We start from the raw sequence: 18685 nt of genomic DNA on the forward strand, positions 1-18685 counted from the left end.
CAAACTGCATCTTGTTCACAGCATCTCCCGCTATGATCAATATTCAATTACCTATGAGAAACCCAAATCTCAACTAGAGGCCAGCAATTTGCTGAAAACAAATCATTCGGACTAAGTTATGGGTGACTGCTGTGTTGAATTGCAAAAGAGGCCTCTGTCAACAAATTTCAGTTTGCTATAATAATGAAATAATTTGTTGGATAAAGGAGACATTACTAATGACCTTGCCATTCATAAAGTATGACTATCAGAAGATAGAGTTCAACAATTTGGAAGTACATTTCAGAGTTTCTTATTTTTTTTTGTCACATGGTATATTTCCATTTATGCATAGCCCAAACCATCTAGAGAATTATTTCTCTTGTAATCTGTGGATTTTTTTTTAAGATAAAGAAGCCAATGAAAAATGGTTGTGTGAAACACCATGAAGAATATTCCAGGCATGTCTTAGTGGCATCTTCAATGTACTTTTATATCATCTGAAGTATTACAAAATAAAACACTCGACTATCACAACCCAAGGGCTCTGCACTGCCTTATTTCTCACCAAAAAAAGGATACTTTATCTTTAGGTTGCTTAAGGGTCAAATACGTGTAGCAATGATCAGAAGAACCAATTTGTCAGAAGACTTCATTCCTGTATCAGTCAAATCACTGGGAGTTTTCTATATGAGTAACTTGTGGCTAATTTGCAACAATGTAGCTAATTTGCCATGATGGGGTAAAAATCATGGAAATAGAAAGCCAGATAGTTATGTTCTCCTAGGTTTCCTGCAATTGCTGTTTGATTTACTCTTGGTTCCATTAAATTCATTAAATGAATGCCATTTCTGACTAGTTACATGGCTTATTTTTCATTACAAAGGCACAAAGTGATACAGTTTCACTGATATTACTTTAAGACCAGAACCATTCACCTAGGTCATGTGAACACAGAAGCATAGCCAAGAATATTTCCCATGAATTCTTTAAACCTAATTTTTAATGACTTTTTATAAATTTTGGTACAAAACATTTAATAAATCATCCAATCCTTACAAGTATTAGTTCATATACTTACATGACAGACAAAATTTCCTGTGTGATGGATTCATTTTCAGCAATATTAAGGAGGCTTTATCCAGTTGGTTGTACTATGTGATGTTGAGTTCTCCCCCCGCCCCTGCCCAGAAATTTCTGTGGAGATCAGGGATTGAGCGCTTTTCTACCTTCTGCAATGCTACATGTGTGTTTGTGTGGACAGACTCCTTCCTGTTTAAGGATTAGGACAAATTTTTTTTTGCAAGTTGCAAATATTAGAGTTCATTAGAATTACCCATTTGTAGTGAGCAGAGAATTTAGATGTTTGATTTACAAAATCAGCTTGCAGCATAATTCATATGAAGTATAAGGTAAACTCTTTTAAAATCCTGATTGTTATTGTTGGACTGATGTTCCTCCCATGTTTCACTTTCAGGGTGAAAAGGGTTCTGAAGGACCAATCGGCCCACCTGGATTACAAGGCCTGTCAATCAAAGGGGACAAGGTATTGTGCATAAGATACAGTGTAGAAAAAATGTTACTATACTCTTTTTTAAATGGATGCATTTTTGAACTACATACAACATAACAACCATGTCACATATGTATCCAGTTATCTAGTTTATGCAAGGCTTTTAATTCTATAGAACAAATTATGATCTGGGAGGTAATCATTATTTATGTTTAATGTCTCAGTTATTTGGGTTCTCTCTTCCAATGATTCCTACCATCAGCAAAGCAGCTTTGAAAGCAAAACAAATGCACTCCTGGCTTAAAAAATAGTTGTTAGAAATACTGACCTGACCTCATCACAGCAGTGCATGTCTGTTCTTAGGCTCTCACTCAAAGGCATTATTTGAAAATGAGATTAAACTAAGGGCACTCGTTTAAGAAAACTAGTGCTCGTGCCCTCTAGCATGCACAGGATAGCACCGATGGTTGAACAACAGTTACCTGATTCATTTCAGTGAGGGAGACCACATGCCATGAGAAACCAATAGAAGTCAGGAAGAGAATGGAGGTAAAGTTTTTCACGGAGTTTGAGCTTGTGTTAGAAAGATTCAAGAAAGCTCTAGTTTGGATACAGTCAGGAAGCACTGGTAATTTTAATATTGAGTGTTCTAATGAATCTCACACTGTAGTTGGGGAAAATTCCTTCATTTTAGCTAGCATAGGGGGATGGTTCTGAGGCACTTGGACAGCGTTTGCTGTTTCTGTCTGGGATCAGGCCTGATTCGGGGGAGGTCCTGTTTTGTCTTGGGCCAGCCCATTGGTGCAGCAGCCTTGTCTGGTGCTGATGATCTGTACCGCTGTGTGATTTCAGCACCACCGCCTGGCTCCTGGCTCTCAGGCTTTGCTTCTCTCTTTTGCACTAATTACTTGTTTTCATTAAAACAGGTGCCTCTTAGAGCCAGATTAGAATTGGGGGTGAGCCCCACGGCCGGAAGGAGCCTCCACTTCCGCTCCAGCCGGGGGCCCTGGCCCTGGGAGGAAGGCCCCGGGCACCGGCCTGTTTTTCCTCTTCTTTAGGGCAGTCTCATCACTGATGGAGTAAGGAATGACCTGTAGATTGTGGGACTTTTTTTTTCTTTTAATTTTTTAAAATCAAGAGTGATCTCTCCTGCTTCCTTCTCACCATCTTCCCAGACGGAGTTCAAAGGCGGCTTCTCAAGCAGCTTTTGGCACCTTCAGCCTCAAAGTGGAGTCTTTTAAAGACAGGAACCCACGTCCAGGAAAGGGGAAAAGGAACTCTGCCAATGAGAGTGACCACAGCAAAAGCAAATAATAATAATATTAATAATAATAAAAGAAATAAATAAATAAAAAACCAATAGCAAAAAAAAAAAAAAAAAGAATTGGGGGTGAGGTTTAGAATAGCAGGTATTGGAGGTTAAGAAGACCCAAAAGAGCAGAGGGGAGTGATAGCTGCCAGGGTGGGGTAAGGGGAGGTGGCTTAAGAAGTATACAGGACCAAAGACCTCCTGTCAGTTTGGGGTCAGAATGTCAACCTCTGAGCATATCATCATAGGAGATATATTGGAATAATGATTGATACTCACAATTCACTCAAGTGTTACATTCAGTCTTAAATGACTTATTTATTAGTAGTTGTCTCTTTTTGCTATCTATTTAAATAGCTGAAATAGTGATAAATAGGGAATCAGATACATTTTAAGATGTAACATAATTTTTTTTTCTTTTACATAGCTCAGCTCTGTTCCTAACTGCAGCTCCAAAATACTCCAAAAATATGCCAGATGCTCCTTCTTCCTTTGGAGCAGTGAGAACTGAATACAAGAGAACCATTCTTTTACGAGTTCAGTAAATTAACTTTTTCCAGTGTTGCTGTGACATGGTATTTGTGTTTTCCCATCTGGAGCTCAGGCAAAGAAAACACTTGGAAATATCAGGACATTATCACATAGCAAAGCTTTTGTCTGCTGTTCCCTTACCGAGTGAAATCCCCCCTCCCCTTCTTTCTTCCTTTGCTATCCTTTGATGTACAACATTACATTCAGAGACTCTGGTCTCTGTGACTCAAGTGATAATGTAAGTATCCCTATGATAAAAGCTCTCAAGTACATATATAATATATTTATTTGTAAAATTAGAACAAAACAAGGAAGTACTTATGACACTGATATTTAATTGCAAATAACACTGCACAAAAGGGATTCTCTCTTATGTGTTACCAAGTATTTGCAGAATAGTGGGGTCTGGAGTCAGAGTGGAGTTGAAATTCACCTAACAGTCATGTGACCTGGGGTGGAAATGGAAAATGGGGGTGCTCGGTCCAGACGTCGCTGTGAGGATTCAATGAGATAAAGCGCGAGGACCACTTGGCCCACTGTGCCACAGCGCCAGCCCGTTGTGCAGGATCTCTGCGGCCACTGTGAAGACTTCAGCTTCCCTAGGAGTGAGATGGAGGGTTCTGAGCAGAGAGCGGTGCAGCTCAGGCGTGCAGGCTCCACCTGGGGCTGCGGAGAGAGCAAGATGAAGGGAGGTCAGTGAGAGGTGACGGGCAGCTGGGCCAGGGTGTCACCGACAGAGGTCGTGGGGAAGCACTCAGAGCCTGGCCGTGCTTTGAAGGTAGATATGACAGGATTTTCTGTGTGCTGAGAGGATGTCTCTGAGCTTCTCTGAAGAATGAAGTTATGGTTTACCCAGAAGCAGCAGCCTAAAAGACAAGCAAGGCTGGGGTGGGGGTGAGATATCCAGAGCTGAGTCTTCGCTAGGCTAGATTTGAGATGCCAAAAATAGACCATCCAAGGGGGGAGAGGGCCCGGCTGTGTACAGATGGGATTTAAGGCCATGACTGGGTGAATTTACAAGTAGATGGAATAAAAGTGAGGAGTGAGTCCTTCGTGTACAGCAATCGTTAGAGGTCAAATTGATAAAGAAGTGGCAGCAGCAGAGACTGGGAGTGAGCGGCTGGAGACCAAGCAAAGGGAGCTCTCAAGAAGGTGAGGGACCGATCTATCAAATGCCACTGACAGGTCAACGGAGTGGACGGCTGACAATGGACCCCTGGGTAAACAGGCTTCTTTCAGCAGCAATTATATTTGGAATACACGGGATCAGCAAACTTTTCCTGAAACAGTTGGGTAGTAAATATTTTTGACTTGAGGGCCATAATAAGGTCTCCTTATAAGAGACATTTTATACAGTTACCTTTATAACAAAGGAACTGGTCAGTGCTGCTCTGGTAGTGCCAAAGCAGCCTCTAGCATTACATAAATGAACAGGTGCGCCTGGGTTCCAGCAACATTTTACCTACAGAAACAGCCAGCCAGCCCCATAGGAGGCCAATGTTTGGGCTAAAAATACTATGTTTTCATGAACAAAACTGGATCACTTGATCCTTCTTTCTGTGCTATTAAAGTGCATTGAGCCCACACTAAGACACACCCTGGAGTGTGCTTCATAGTGTTTTGCTTTGCGTCAGCCCTGATCAAAATAAATCTCATGGAAAGAAAATGCAATAGCATCAAGTTCAGATTAACGGTTGGAATCTTTTGACACAGAACTTGGCTACTTTATTACTTAGAATTCACAGGGCTTTCATTCTAAAGACTTTCAAACAAACAAATAGTATACACCACCCTGTAAAGAAACGTTGATTTTTTTTTTTTTTTTAAATGATCCTGTTCATCCTTCTGCCTGACCCACTGTGTCCTTCTTGGACTCACTGAGTTTCATCTCCTTGCTGTTGCTGGAATGTGCCAAGCCTCCTCTGAGGACTAATTGCTCTGTCTACCATACTTTTCCTCCAGGTTTTTAATATGCATCATTTGCTCTTATCAATGAAGCCATCTTGAGCCACCTTGTCCAAATTGATTAATTTTTTTCTTTAGCACATATCATTAGTCAACAAACTATTTATCTTATCTGTCCTGTGTATTATTTTCTATTGCCCCTACTGCAATGCAAACTCCATTGAGGGAAGATAGTTGGGTCTGTTTGGGTCACTGTTGTTGCCCCGGTATTTGGAATAATTTCTGCATATAATGGGAACTCAGCAGTATTTGTAGAAAGACACAACGAATGAATGGCATTGTTCTTACTCAGAATTCTCACTGTTTTCCCAAATTATTTCTTGGAAGGAGACAGTAAATTTCTTTAATATTAGCTTATTGACCTTGGATCATTTCTTAATTTTTAAAATATATTTTTATAAGATTTGAAAGGAAAAGTTATTTAGAGAACTTAAAAATATTTTTCTTCTATTTATCTCTCAAATTTCAGTTTTCTTGTACCCAGCACATTTTATACTTTTGAGTATTTCTATCATGATTCTAAAAGGAAGTGTGTATGTCACAACATATGGAAAAGAGGAATTTTTTGAGAAAAATGATAAACATAAGCTGATGCAAATCCTCACCAATATAGACTAGATAGCAAAACATGTCATTTATTACGCTGGCGAACTTGAAGTGTAAACTGCTTAAAAGGAATGAAATTCTGTGATTTTTCCACCTGAATTTTTGTATAGTATCAATATAGATTTGATGTAGTGGAATTCCTGGTGAGCAGAGTGTGGAAGAATGAGATCTTGTTATCTTGTCCTGTTTCTGACTGATTTTCTGTACAGGGAGACTTGGGACCTGTGGGACCCCAAGGACAGATGGGCATCCCTGGAGTTGGAAGTCAAGGGGAACAGGTAATTCACGTCCTCTTCCTTTCTCCTCAGTAAAGAATGTACCAGAACGTTCCGGCCCAATCTGCATCTAACGGTGTCCCCTGCTGGCCAGTCCTGCGTGCCCCTCTGAGTGGATTGGGTGGTCAAGCTGTAGAGGGGAACACAGGCAAAGACCAGATGCTCCTAGGATGCGATTTCAATTCTTAGAACCCTGAAGACTTAAAAAACAAACTGTATGTTTCTGGGTCTTTGCCTGTTAACAGGCTAAGAGTTTTGGGGTAATATTTCCTATGTTTAGCTCCCCTTGGTGATATCAGAATTTGGGCACCCTAAAATATATATGAAATGTAGCCCCCTAAAATTTTCCAGATGTCCCATCTGGGGTGCCATATGCTATCGGAATGTGACCCTTTAAAAATATATCAGAAAGTGGCCCCCTACAGTTCCCCAGAAGTCCCATCTGGGGTGCCACATACGTTATCGGAATTTGGGGTGCCATATGATATCACCATATGCTTATTAATAAATCTCTAATATTAATGAGCCCGAGTGAGTTCATACCGAGCACCAGGAACCAGCCACATGGTTAAGCGTCTAGGCCAGGAAGCCTAGAGCGGGTGGCGCAGGGCTACAGCCAGCCCCCTATTGGCAAGAGGCCAGGGGGAGGAAAAAGAAGGAAAGGGCCGGGCACACCCTGTCCCAGGCTTTTAATCCACTTCCAAAGGGAGTGGTTCATTAACCTGATTGGCCAGTGGACGCTCAGGTGTGGCCAGGGAGGGGCATGAGGTCACACAGGGGCTTGCTGAAGGTGTGGTCTTCCAGCTCACAAACCTAACCAATTTTAACCTGTATACCTGCCTACTTCATTGGGAGTAATAGTTTTACCTATTGGTTTGTGTGGGGTTTATTTCCCCTTGAAGTTCAGTGAGTGATAAAATTCCTCTCTCTCCCATGCCCGTAGAATAATATTTCCCACACCACTGACCACATACCGACCTAAAAAGGGTATTGAATATAAGGGCCAGCTACTTCAGAGGTAACTGAATTTGAAGGGCACTTAATTGAGAGGGCCTCCCCCCTGAGTGGCCACCAGCCACAGAGGAAAGCTGAGGTCTCTGAGGATGTCTCGACAAGGGTGGCGGGAACGAGACCGAAATCTGACGATTTTTGAAACAGCTGGTCAATTTTGTTAAACTAAATAAAATAGAGATAGCGTACAGTACTGTTAATTGTTGTTGTGTACAAGCTCTTTTTACATAGTTTCATTTAACCTAAGTGTCCAGCAAATCCAGATTTATGTTGAATATCCTGCTCATTAGAAAATGACAAATCAGTTTGATTAAAATTTATGATTAAGGTCTGAATTATCTTTTGTCTGGAGAATGAATAATGTGTCCTTTATCTGAAGTAATTGAAAGAAAGAATTTTAAAAATGAGATAATTCCAAATCTCATTGTTGACACTTAAGTTTTACTTTATTTCAGACCATCTGCTAATTTGTTGTGAGCTCTATACTTTATTCACTAGCCCAGGCACAGCGAAGTTGGCTGTTACTCCTTGTTCCATTTCTTTGCCCTTGGCAGAGGTCCTAGTGTGCTCCATTAGGAGGATTAAAGTGCGGAAGCAGCCAAGATAAATCTGTAAATAAATATTTAGATAACAATCTAGGACTGGATATTTCAGCTTCTCAGGGATCATGGGTTGACTCTCCTGCCAGGCATTCTCAAGCTCTGTGGTTTGTGTGCTGGCTTCAGCAGGGCTCGTGGTCTGATCCCAGAAGTGGCTGGACGGGGCTGTCACATCCTGGGGCTCTGGGGCTGAGAAGAGGTTGAAAGAAAGGGTGCAGATGGCCGGTGGATTCTGGACCTCCCAGGCCGGCTTCCTCGTGCTTTTAATGCTGGTCCTTGACGGGTTCTTCAGCTAAAAAATAAACTCTTCTTCTTTTGTTTTCTCATCCTCTTTTCTTCTTTTCCAAAAGGAAGAACTGTGAGCTGGATGTAACCTTGTAGAACTGATGCCTCTTGGTTAGGAGGGTGAAGGGATGCTGTTCTGAACAGGAAAATAATTACTTAGCCTTTTTCAGAACTCCCCATTCGATTTTCTTCTCATCCTCAATTTAATGTGTTCATCCACTGAATTTTTTGTTATTAGATCTTCCCATTTCTCTTATAGAAATGGCATTTCCCACTCATCTGTTTGTGAGAGAATTTTTTTTTCCAGCACTATGTTTAAAATAGCTCTGATCATTTCAGATGTTTTACAAAATGAAATGAAATATAAGCACGTGCACACATGCCCGTGAGTTTCTTGGGGGCTGTCCCATTGTCTGCTACTTGTGAACCAGTGTAAAAGTCAAAGCTTCTTAAAGCGACTCAGTATTTATGGTGTAGCTACCTGAGCTTCCCTTAATTCTTTGGGCTGCTTCAGTGTTAGCAACCAGAGGAAGGGGAATCATATGTGTAAATTAAAAGTGAACAATCAATTGTATCATCTAACTGGAGAAAATGCGCTGTTTGTTAGGTTACATCAAAGCATACTCCTAGCACACGGGTGAAGGGCTCTCTTCCTTCAGCTCTAGCTGTGTGTGTGTCTTTCTCTCTCAGCATCTTCTTTTCTGAGGTTACTCTACAACCACTCTCACCACTGGGTTCAAAGTCGTTCCAGGCCAGCTGCAGTTGCTCCTGGAATACACCTGGTCTATGAGAAACCTCACGTGGTTCTGCCCTGACAAACTCTGGATGCCTGGGCTGACCCCATCCTAGCCCTGTTCTGGCTGCCAAAGGCCATCTAGCTGTCCCAGACATGAGTCTTGTGTCCTGAAGACCAAAGTCAAAGTCTTCAAGTGGTTTCACTGAAATCACCCTTTGAGACTAGAGTAAGGAGAGAAGCAATCCAAAAACCATTCGTCTCTACAAGGAAACTCTATAGTCTAGGCCACTTTCCCCATAGAAGAAATTCCCATCTCCCTCCTCGTTTCTCTCCCTGCAGTGTGAAGGAGAGGATCAGGTGTCTGAGTTTGGTGGCTGCTGGCTAGCTATTTGTTTCTTAGAGCCTACAACAAAACTTCACGGTAATAACCTGAAAGACATACCGATTGGCATAACCAGGATACAGTTTTGCCTGCATATGATGGAGATGTGATATGGGTTGACAGGGGGGGTTTTATTTTTCCTATTTAAAAATCAAGCTTGGTGTGATCACTCCATTCATCAGTGTCACCAGGGGTTGAGGCTTCATCACTACTGTGATTCTCCCATCCTGACCACATGATCCAGGGTAGCTACGTGCCTTATTCCAGCCACCAGGGAATGGGAAAAGGGAAGGAGCAGGCATTTTGCTCCCTTTGCATTAACCAAAAATGGCACACATAACTCCATTCACATCCATGGAGGCAGAATCGAGTCCACTCTTGGCTACAGTAGGGCCTGGGAAATGTGATCTTTATTCCAGGCTGCTGTGTGGACCTAGTGAAGTTTCTCTGGCTATGGAAAATGTGGGAGACTGCATATTATAGCTCACGTAGCAGCTTCTACCGATGTGAATTGGAGATGAGTAATCTATGACGGGGTGTGGACTAACCTTTCACTTTAGAGAACTGGAAACTACTCCTATCGAGGTATTTTCTTAATTTTACTGATACCATTTGTTTTTTATTTCAAAGGGAATTCAAGGTCCTATTGGTCCACCAGGTCCACAAGGGCCCCCAGGACAAGGCTCACCTGGTCCCAAGGTAATCTCTAACTGAGATCAGAGTTCAATATATCTCTGGGTAATTGTTTTCTGGTCAACGGTGATGCATTTGGAAGAGAGCAGATAGAATGGATGTCTCTCTGGTTGGCTAATTCTCATGCCCACCAGCAGTCTCACAGTTAAGTCCAACTGCCAAACACTTACAGCAATGGACTCTGAAGTGACCTGACGGTAATTTTCTTCTATGAACTTGAGAATCAGATGATGTCCTAAATTGGAACTATTATTTATCCCTTAAGGATAAGCATGGCGCTTATTATTTTACTGTTGTTTCAAAGAACGAGTCGTCATCGTTGCTGCATAAAATACTGCGCTGAGACAGCTCAGCTGAGAGCACGCGCCCCGAGCAGCGCAGGTGCGAGCAGCTCTCTCCAGCCCTGTGACTGTGTGTCCTTGAGAGTGTATCAGTGACAGCTGAGACGGCTCTCTGCCACTCACAGTGCTCCTGATCCGCAGTCACCTGGGCTTCTCTCGTGTCAATTTTAGCTGCTCTGGATCGTAACTGTCAAACTCTTCGTGATGCCCTCCCCAGGGGCTCCTTAAAATCAGTTTTGAATACACTCTGAGGCCTGTACTTTAATTCATGCCACATATATAATTCATTTGGTGAGAATCCAACCATCTGAAGGCATTTCAAGCTGTCTATCAATTTTTAGAAATCTATGCAGTTTTTTTCACTATGTACATTTTCTTGAACTTTTTAAAGACCCCCTCATATATGGATATTTCAAAAAATTGTTAAAGATTTATTTTATTTATTTGAAAGGCAGAGTGACAGAGAGAGGGGAGGCAGAAAGACACAGGAGCTCTGTCTGGGTCTCCTACATAGGCCCAAGCACTTGGATCATCTCCCCTGCCTTCCCAGGTGCGTTAGCAAGAAGGTGGATGGAAAGTGGAGCATCTGGGACTCACATCTATTCTTCAACATGAGATGCTACCCCAAGAAACTGTTTTATATTAATTTGCTGGTGTAAGATGCTTTTAGGGGATGAAAGGAAGGAATATATTATTTTTATGTGTTGCTATCCTCTATTTCTTACTAGGGAGAAATAGGCCAGATGGGGCCTACAGGCCCTAGAGGACCAATAGGAATTGGAGTACAAGGTCCAAAGGTGAGTTGACTATGCTGCTTGGAGACAAATAAACAATTCATGTAATCTTAGTTAGGTCTCCTTTATAGCAAAGTGCAGTACAGACCATGCGTGTGTCACATGACTCTGTAGAGCCTTTTCTCTCACCTCTTTAACTGTGGTTGCTGGAAAAGTCATAATTGCCTGTATAGCTTGTGTCGTACTTCTACTGGACAGTGCTGTTCTAAACCAGACTCCACTGGGGCAGGGCCTTTGCTCGTCTTCTCTGGAGGACATGACAGGTACTCAAGAAGCATTGTTCCTATAATTCATCCTGAAGGTATGTAAGGGCTGCTGAGTCACGCTGGGCCCCAGTCCTTACTATTGATTGTTCTGCTGTCATTGGCATTAATCTTACAAACATTTGGGTATGCAAGATGTAGGTCTGAGAAGATTATCCATAATTTTATCCAAATGCATAAAATATTTAATTACAAAGGATAAACATTTATGCATATAGTTATAGTGGCTGCCATTTTTTTCTTTTTTTTTTTTTTTTTTTTTTTTGACAGGCAGAGTGGATAGTGAGAGAGAGAGACAGAGAGAAAGGTCTTCCTTTGCTGTTGGTTCACCCTCCAATGGCCACCGCAGTTGGCACGCTGCAGCCGGCGCTTCTCGCTGATCCGAAGCCAGGAGCCAGGTGCTTCTCCTGGTCTCCCATGGGGTGCAGGGCCCAAGGACTTGGGCCACCATCCACTGCACTCTCGGGCCATAGCAGAGAGCTGGCCTGGAAGAGGGGCAACCGGGACAGAATCCGGTGCCCTGACCAGGACTAGAACCCAGTGTGCTGGCACCGCAAGGTGGAGGATTGAGCCATGGCACCGGCCATTTCTTTTTTTGCATTTTTAAAATATTTATTTATTTATTTATTTGAAAGTCATAGTTAACAGACAGAGGGAGAGAACAGAGATAGAGAGAGAGTGAGAGAGATACTCCATCCACTGGTTCACTCTCTGGATGGCCGCAACAGCCAGGGCTGAGCCAGGCTGAGGCCAGAAGCCAAGAGCTTTATCCTGGTCTCCGATGTGGATGCAGGGACGCAAACACTTGGGCCATCTTGTGCTGCTTTTTCCCAGGCCATACCAGGGAGCTGGGTTTGAAGTGGAATAGTTGGGAATTGAACTGGAGCCCAAATAGGATGCCAGGTGGCAACTTTACCTGCTATGCCCCAATACTAGCCCCATATTGCATGATTTTGATGTGCTAGACAATATGCTAAATGCTAGGTATGATTCATATGTGTGTGCACAGAAACATAAATATAGTATACACATGTATGTATGGGCATACACATATTATGTCATTTTCATGTCAATTTCAGAGCAGTAATGTATGTTATAATAAGACTCAGCAGTTAGACTATCTAAATTCAAATCCAAGTTTTACCACTTACTAGATATACAATCTTTCACTTTAAAAAATGTTTCACATATCTTAATGATTATAGAGAATAATACAAAGAACACCCATTTTTCCAAAGCCAAATGTTAATATTCTGTCATATTGACCCCAAAAACCTTGTCAGAAGCATCACAAATCAGGCTGGAGCTCCCTGCCTGTCCTCCCCACTGCCATTGTTGTCTTCCCCTGTCTCAGACATAATCATCATGAATTTGGTGTTGAACACTTTGTCGAAGTTTTCATAATTTCCCATGTTTTAATTCATCAGCCATATGGATAAAAGAGCTTGTCTTTTCTGTGCGTTTTTGTGTGCCTCTAATTCATTCGTTGTAACTGATCTTCAGTATTCCACCGGATGAGCATATCTTGTTAGTATTTATTCAGCTTCCTGGTAATGACTATCTAAGTTGCTTCTAGTGTTTTGCTTTTGCCAACTGCTGCCATAAGCATTCTGTGTTTCCTTTTGTATACGAGTACAGATTTCCCTGGCTTTTAGAACACAGATAGCTAAAGGTAGAACGGGAAGATCCCAGACTTTATATGCTTTCCGTTTTGGCATGGGGGAGTCCTGTCCAAATGGTTGTGCCATGTTGCCTCCTCCCAGCAATAGGTAATGGTGTTCCTTCTCTACCCTTTCTGATGCAAAGTGTGTAAAAATCTATCTCATTGTTTCCGTGGGTATTCCCTGCTAACTAAATGTTTGAACGATTTTTCATGTGCCATTTTACTTTATTTTTTTGAGACCAAATTCTTTTCTAACTAGACTTCATTTTTAATCTGGATATTAACCCTTTCTTGTATGGGCTGTAAATATTGCCTCCTGGAGATACCTTTTAGTATATAGGCATTTTATATTTTGATATTTTCCTGTCTTTGAATGGTTTGTGTTTTTCGAATATTATCTTTAAAATGTGTTGGCCTTAAAGTCATAAAGACATTCTTTTTAATGATATTTTTAGCATTTTGCTTTTTAAATGTAGGTCTTTAATCTACATTGAATTTATTTTTGTGTATGGGCAATGTAGGTCTGTTTTGCCCCCACATATATAACCAGGTATTCATCATCAGTTATTGAGAGTATACACTGATCTGTAATACCCTGAATGACTGATGTCAATTTTCTGTGTTTGTCCCTGTGATAGTGAGCTTTTTGGTACTGTAACTGAAATACCTGAGAGAAGCTACTCGGGGAGGGGGAAGGTTTGTGTCAGCTCACAGTTTGGAGTCTCAGAGAGCATGATGGGCCATTGCATCGGCTCAGGTCCCTGGGGAGGCTGCAGGATGGAGGAGGGCAGATCACATCATGAGCCAGGAAGCAGAGAGCACACTCATCCCGGCTGGTCCACTTGGACTCACATGCTAATTTGTGCTGGAAGTACCCCCACAGACACACCAGGAATACTGCTCTTCCAGGTTTCTAGGTGTTACTTAACCCAAACAAGTTGACGCCATAAAATTAGTCACAAAGATGATAGGAACCTGAGTGCTCTGCCCTAGTCCATTTGTCCATTCTCATCTCTCAGTGCTATTACCTCCCTACCTTCTGACTTATTTAAAATAAGTTTGTTATCTGATAGGGAAAAGCCTTATCTTCTTCCTGGTTATTATTGATTCTAACATATGTGTTTCAGAATTTCTTTTTAAATTTAACAAATTATCCCATTGTGATTGAATCAAATCTACAGATTAAATATTGAATCTTTCAAATGACTGAGTAAAATGCTCTAATTTTTCAGAAAGTATTTATCATGTTGTCCATAAAAAATCTTGTACATTTCTTGAATTTATTCTATGAGTAACTTGGAGAAATTTTTGCAAAGTGAATTTTTCTCTTTTGTACATCTTCTTTTTATTTTTTATTTTATTTTTTTAGAATATTTTATTTATTTGAAAGAGTTACAGAGAGGTAGAGACAGAGAGAGAGATCTTCTATCCACTGGTTCACTCCCCAGATAGCCGCAACGGCCGGAGGTGTGCTGATCCGAAGCCAGGAGCCAGGAGCTTCCTCTGGGTCTCCCACGTGGGTGCAGGGGCCCAAAGACTTGGGCCATCTTCCACTGTTTTCCCAGGCCACAGCAGAGAGCTAGATCGGAAAAGGAGCAGGTGGGACCAGCACTGGCACCCATATGGGATGCCGGCACTCAGGCCAGGGCATTAACCTGCTGCGCTACAGTGCTGGCCCCTCTTTTGTACTTCTTCTAACTGGCTGTTACAGGTCTGTAGGATAGGTATGTTTTATTTGTCTGTTTTTTTTTTTTAATAAAGATTTATTTATTTATTTGAGAGGTAGAGTTACAGAGAGAGAGAGAGAGACAGAGAGACAGAGAGAAATGTCTTCCATCAGCTGATTCATTCCCCAAATGGCTGCAATGGCCAGAGCTAGGCCAATCCAAAACCAGGAGCCAGGAGCTTCTTCTGAGTTTCCCATGTGGGTGCAGGGAACCAAGCACTTGGGCCATCTTCCACTGCCTTCCCAGGCCATACCTGAGAGCTGGATTGGAAGAGGAGCAGCAGGAACTTGAACCGGCGTCCATATGGGATTCCGGCACTGTAGGCAGCTTTACCCTCTATGCTACAGTGCTGGCTCCTTGTTTTAGTTTTGACACGTTTATTTTTTATATCCAGCCACCCTGTAAAATTTTACTATTTCTAATTGTTTGTAGAGCCCCTTACATTTTTATACCCTGTGTACTTACCTATCTAAAAATAAAAATAGTTTTACCTATTGTTTCTTAGGGTCCCCCCTGCCATTTACTTTTATAATTTTGCGCTGCTGAGATCACCAGTACAATGTTTAAAGAAGTGACTTCAAAGGAAGTCCTTCTACAATTTTGCTGTTAAATGTGACATTTGCTGTAGGTTTTTGAGAAATAGTATCTATTAGGTGAGTGAAATTCTCTTCTATTTCAATTGTAACAAACACTGCTTACTAAGGATAAATGAGTATTGGATTTTACCATTATCTGTTTATACTAATTGTGTTTTTGTTCCTTTTAACCTGTTACTACATTTTTAGATATTGAACCATCCTTGCTTTTTTGAGATAAACCCAACTGATCATTATGCATGCTTTCTATGAGAAGAGTTGAACTGACTAATATTTTATGCAAGATTTCACGTCCACTTCTATAACTGTTATATGATTGACATATAACAAATATGCACACACATGTTCAAACTTAATATGATAAGATTTGGCAATGTGTATGCTCTTGAAACCATTGCCACAACAAAGTAATAAAGATATCTATCACTCCCAAGAGCTACCATGTGTTCTCTCATAATATTTTCTTTCCATCTCTCTCTAACTTCTCTCATCTCTACTGATATGCTTTCAAATGATCTGGTACCTATTAATCTTCTTTTTGTCAGTACAGATTAGTTTTCATTTCCTAAAATGGAATCAGACACTATGTATGTATTTTATGAGGTAGGGGTCTGGCTTCTTTTCACTCAGCAAAATTATTTTGAGATCCATGTCGTAACATATTTGAAGAATGTATTCCTTCATATTGCTGAATGGTGCTCCAATGTTTGTGCATATGTATGTCCGCAGTCTGCCTCCATTCATGTGTTGATTGACATTTTGGTTACTTGCAGGTTTTTGATATTATAAATAAAATTGTTATGAATATATATATATATGTATTTGTATTTGTATTTGCATGGACATATGTTTCCATTTTCCTTAGGTGAACACCCAGGAGTGAAATGACTAGGTCATATTGTATTGGGTAGATTTCATTCATTCCCTATTTTTTGTAAATCTTTTTGTAAATAGGGAATGTGTATTCCTCAAAGGCAAAATGGTTTGGTAATGTATGACCATTAAACCAACTAAACCTGTTATCCTCAGGGGAGAGGAGGTTAAACATTTCAGCACTGATTCAATTTGTTTAATAGGTTGATTTACTGAGCTTGCTCATTCTTTCTATTTTTGTTATTTATATTTTTTCTTGAAAAATATGCACTTTCTAATGTTTTCCAATACATGGGTTGAAAATTATCCTGTAAATTTTTATGATTTTTAAGCATATCTACTATGTGTGTAGTTGGGTCTGCCTTTCATTTGTAAAAGTGCTTGTTGTGCATTTTGTTTTTATATATTGATCATTTCTGCTGGAGATTTATTTATGTTTATGAGTTTTAAAAAGTATTTTAGGGCCGGCGCCACAGCTCAATAGGCTAATCCTCTGCCTGCAGCGCCGGCACACCAGGTTCTAGTCCCGGTCAGGGCGCTGGATTCTGTCCTGGTCGCTCCTCTTCCTGTCCAGCTCTCTGCTATGGCCCGGGAGTGCAGTGGAGGATGGCCCAAGTCCTTGGGCCCTGCACCCCATGGGAGACCAGGAGAAGCACCTGGCTCCTGGCTTCGGATCAGCACAGTACGCCGGCTGCAGTAGCCATTGGAGGGTGAACCAACGGCAAAGGAAGACCTTTCTCTCTGTCTCTCTCTCTCTCTCTCATTGTCCACTCTGTCAAAAAAAAAAAAAAAGTATTTTAGGTTTCTGGAGCACTTAACTTTTTGTTTTCAAGTTTTCCCCCTACTTTTGTTATATTCTTCAACTTATTTGTAGGCTTACTATGCTTTTTATTTTCCACTCGCTTTTTTAGGTTAGCAGAGATGACTTTCAAGCAATTCAAAGCATTTTGCTCTTATAAATGCAGTAAGAACACTTTAAAAAAAGATTTAGTTATTTATTTGAAAGAGTTACACAGAGAGAGAAGGAGAAACAGAGAAAGAGAGATGACTTTCATCCACTGGTTCACTCCCTGATGGCCTCAATGGCCAGAGCTACGCCAATTGGAAGGCAAGAGCCAGGAGTTTCTTCTGGGTTTCCCACGTGGGTGCAGGGGCCCAAGGACTTGGGCCATCTTCCACTGCCTTCCCAGGCCATAGCAGAGAGCTGGATTGGAAGTGGAGCAGCTGGGTCTCGAACCTGCACTCATATAGGATGCCAGCACTGCAGGCGGCGGCTTTACGTGCTACACCACAGCACCGGCCCTAAGAACACTGTTGAAAGTGGCATGTGATTTTTCTTTAGATTTCAAAAGACTTTTTATCATAGATTAACTAGAAAGCATAAATAATGGTTGAATATTAGGTCCAGAAGTAGTGTTTGAGCCCCAATTTTTTATTTTATTAGTTTGCTGGAGCTGATGTAACAAAGCACCACACACCAGAGCTTTCAAAAGCACAGAAAATTATCGTCTCACAGTCGTGGAGGTTAGAAGTTAAAAGTGTCTATGGGGCGTGCTCTCTCTAAAACCTGTGCAGGAGGCTCTAGCCTGACCTCTCCTGCTTTCCCTGGCTTCCTTAGCTTGTAACTGCTCCCTCTTAGCTTTGCTTCTTCCCCCACGTGGGGCACTCCTGTGTCTGTCTCCACCTGGCGTTTCCCCCTCTCAGAAGGACAGCGGCCATACCGAGTTAGGGTCCACCCTTGTGAGGCATCCTAACTTGATCGTATCTGCATGGGCTCTATTTCCAGCTACAGCCACACTCACAGGTCCCAGGAATTAGGGGTTAACATATCTTTGGGGAGATCACAGTTCAACTCATATTAACAGAAAACAAGCCCAGAGAGGACAAGCGTCCTGCTCAATCAAATAATTTAATTATAATTACTTAATAATCAATGTCTCAGCTCAGAGGCTTTTGTTAGACACTATATTATATGTCCAATTGTGAGTCCCTCCAAATACAGGTACATGCTAAGTATCAACTTTCGGGAAATAACATCTCTGTTCGTCCACCAGGGGGAGCCAGGCTCGATAGGGTTGCCAGGACAACCCGGAGTACCAGGAGAAGATGGAGCTGCAGGGAAGAAGGTAATGCCTAGTTTTTTCTATTACTAGAGTGAGAACTGCAGAGTCACGTTGATATCTGGGTCCTGCAAGAGCTCAAATGAAACCGTGCAGGAAAAACTGAGTTCCCTTAAGAAGAAATAACAGTCACAGTTCTAAATTTTCCCTTTTACTTGCCCTAGACGGAAAGAGCGCCAAGTCAGACACTGAAGTAACATCACGTCGTCTGCTATCCCTGGCCTCTGGCCGTGGCATTCTCCAGTAACCTCGTTCTCTCAGAATTTCTAGAAAGCACAATAATTTAAACTGTGTATCTGAAAATGCAGTCAGTAAGGCCATTGTAAAGATTTCCTGAATTATTTTGAGTTGACATTTTAAATCCTCATTTTTCAATAAAAGTAGTGAAAAACAGCAGATGGAGAGGCTGAAGGTCTTTCTTCTT

At 41.5% G+C, this 18685-nt stretch overlaps 1 protein-coding gene across 2 annotated transcripts in view; it reads left to right on the forward strand.

Moving 5' to 3' along the window:
- COL28A1 (collagen type XXVIII alpha 1 chain) overlaps positions 1 to 18685 on the forward strand; it is a 204782-nt gene that overhangs the window by 89999 nt on the left and 96098 nt on the right. For both annotated transcript variants that reach the window (XM_062179058.1, XM_062179059.1), the window contains exons 15-19: positions 1457 to 1525; positions 6113 to 6181; positions 9822 to 9890; positions 10954 to 11022; positions 18196 to 18267. In XM_062179058.1, coding sequence (XP_062035042.1) covers positions 1457 to 1525; positions 6113 to 6181; positions 9822 to 9890; positions 10954 to 11022; positions 18196 to 18267 — 348 coding nt within the window. The remainder of the gene's footprint in view (positions 1 to 1456; positions 1526 to 6112; positions 6182 to 9821; positions 9891 to 10953; positions 11023 to 18195; positions 18268 to 18685) is intronic.

The sequence above is a fragment of the Lepus europaeus genome, chromosome 20 (genome assembly GCF_033115175.1).
Source record: "Lepus europaeus isolate LE1 chromosome 20, mLepTim1.pri, whole genome shotgun sequence".
NCBI lineage: Eukaryota > Metazoa > Chordata > Mammalia > Lagomorpha > Leporidae > Lepus > Lepus europaeus.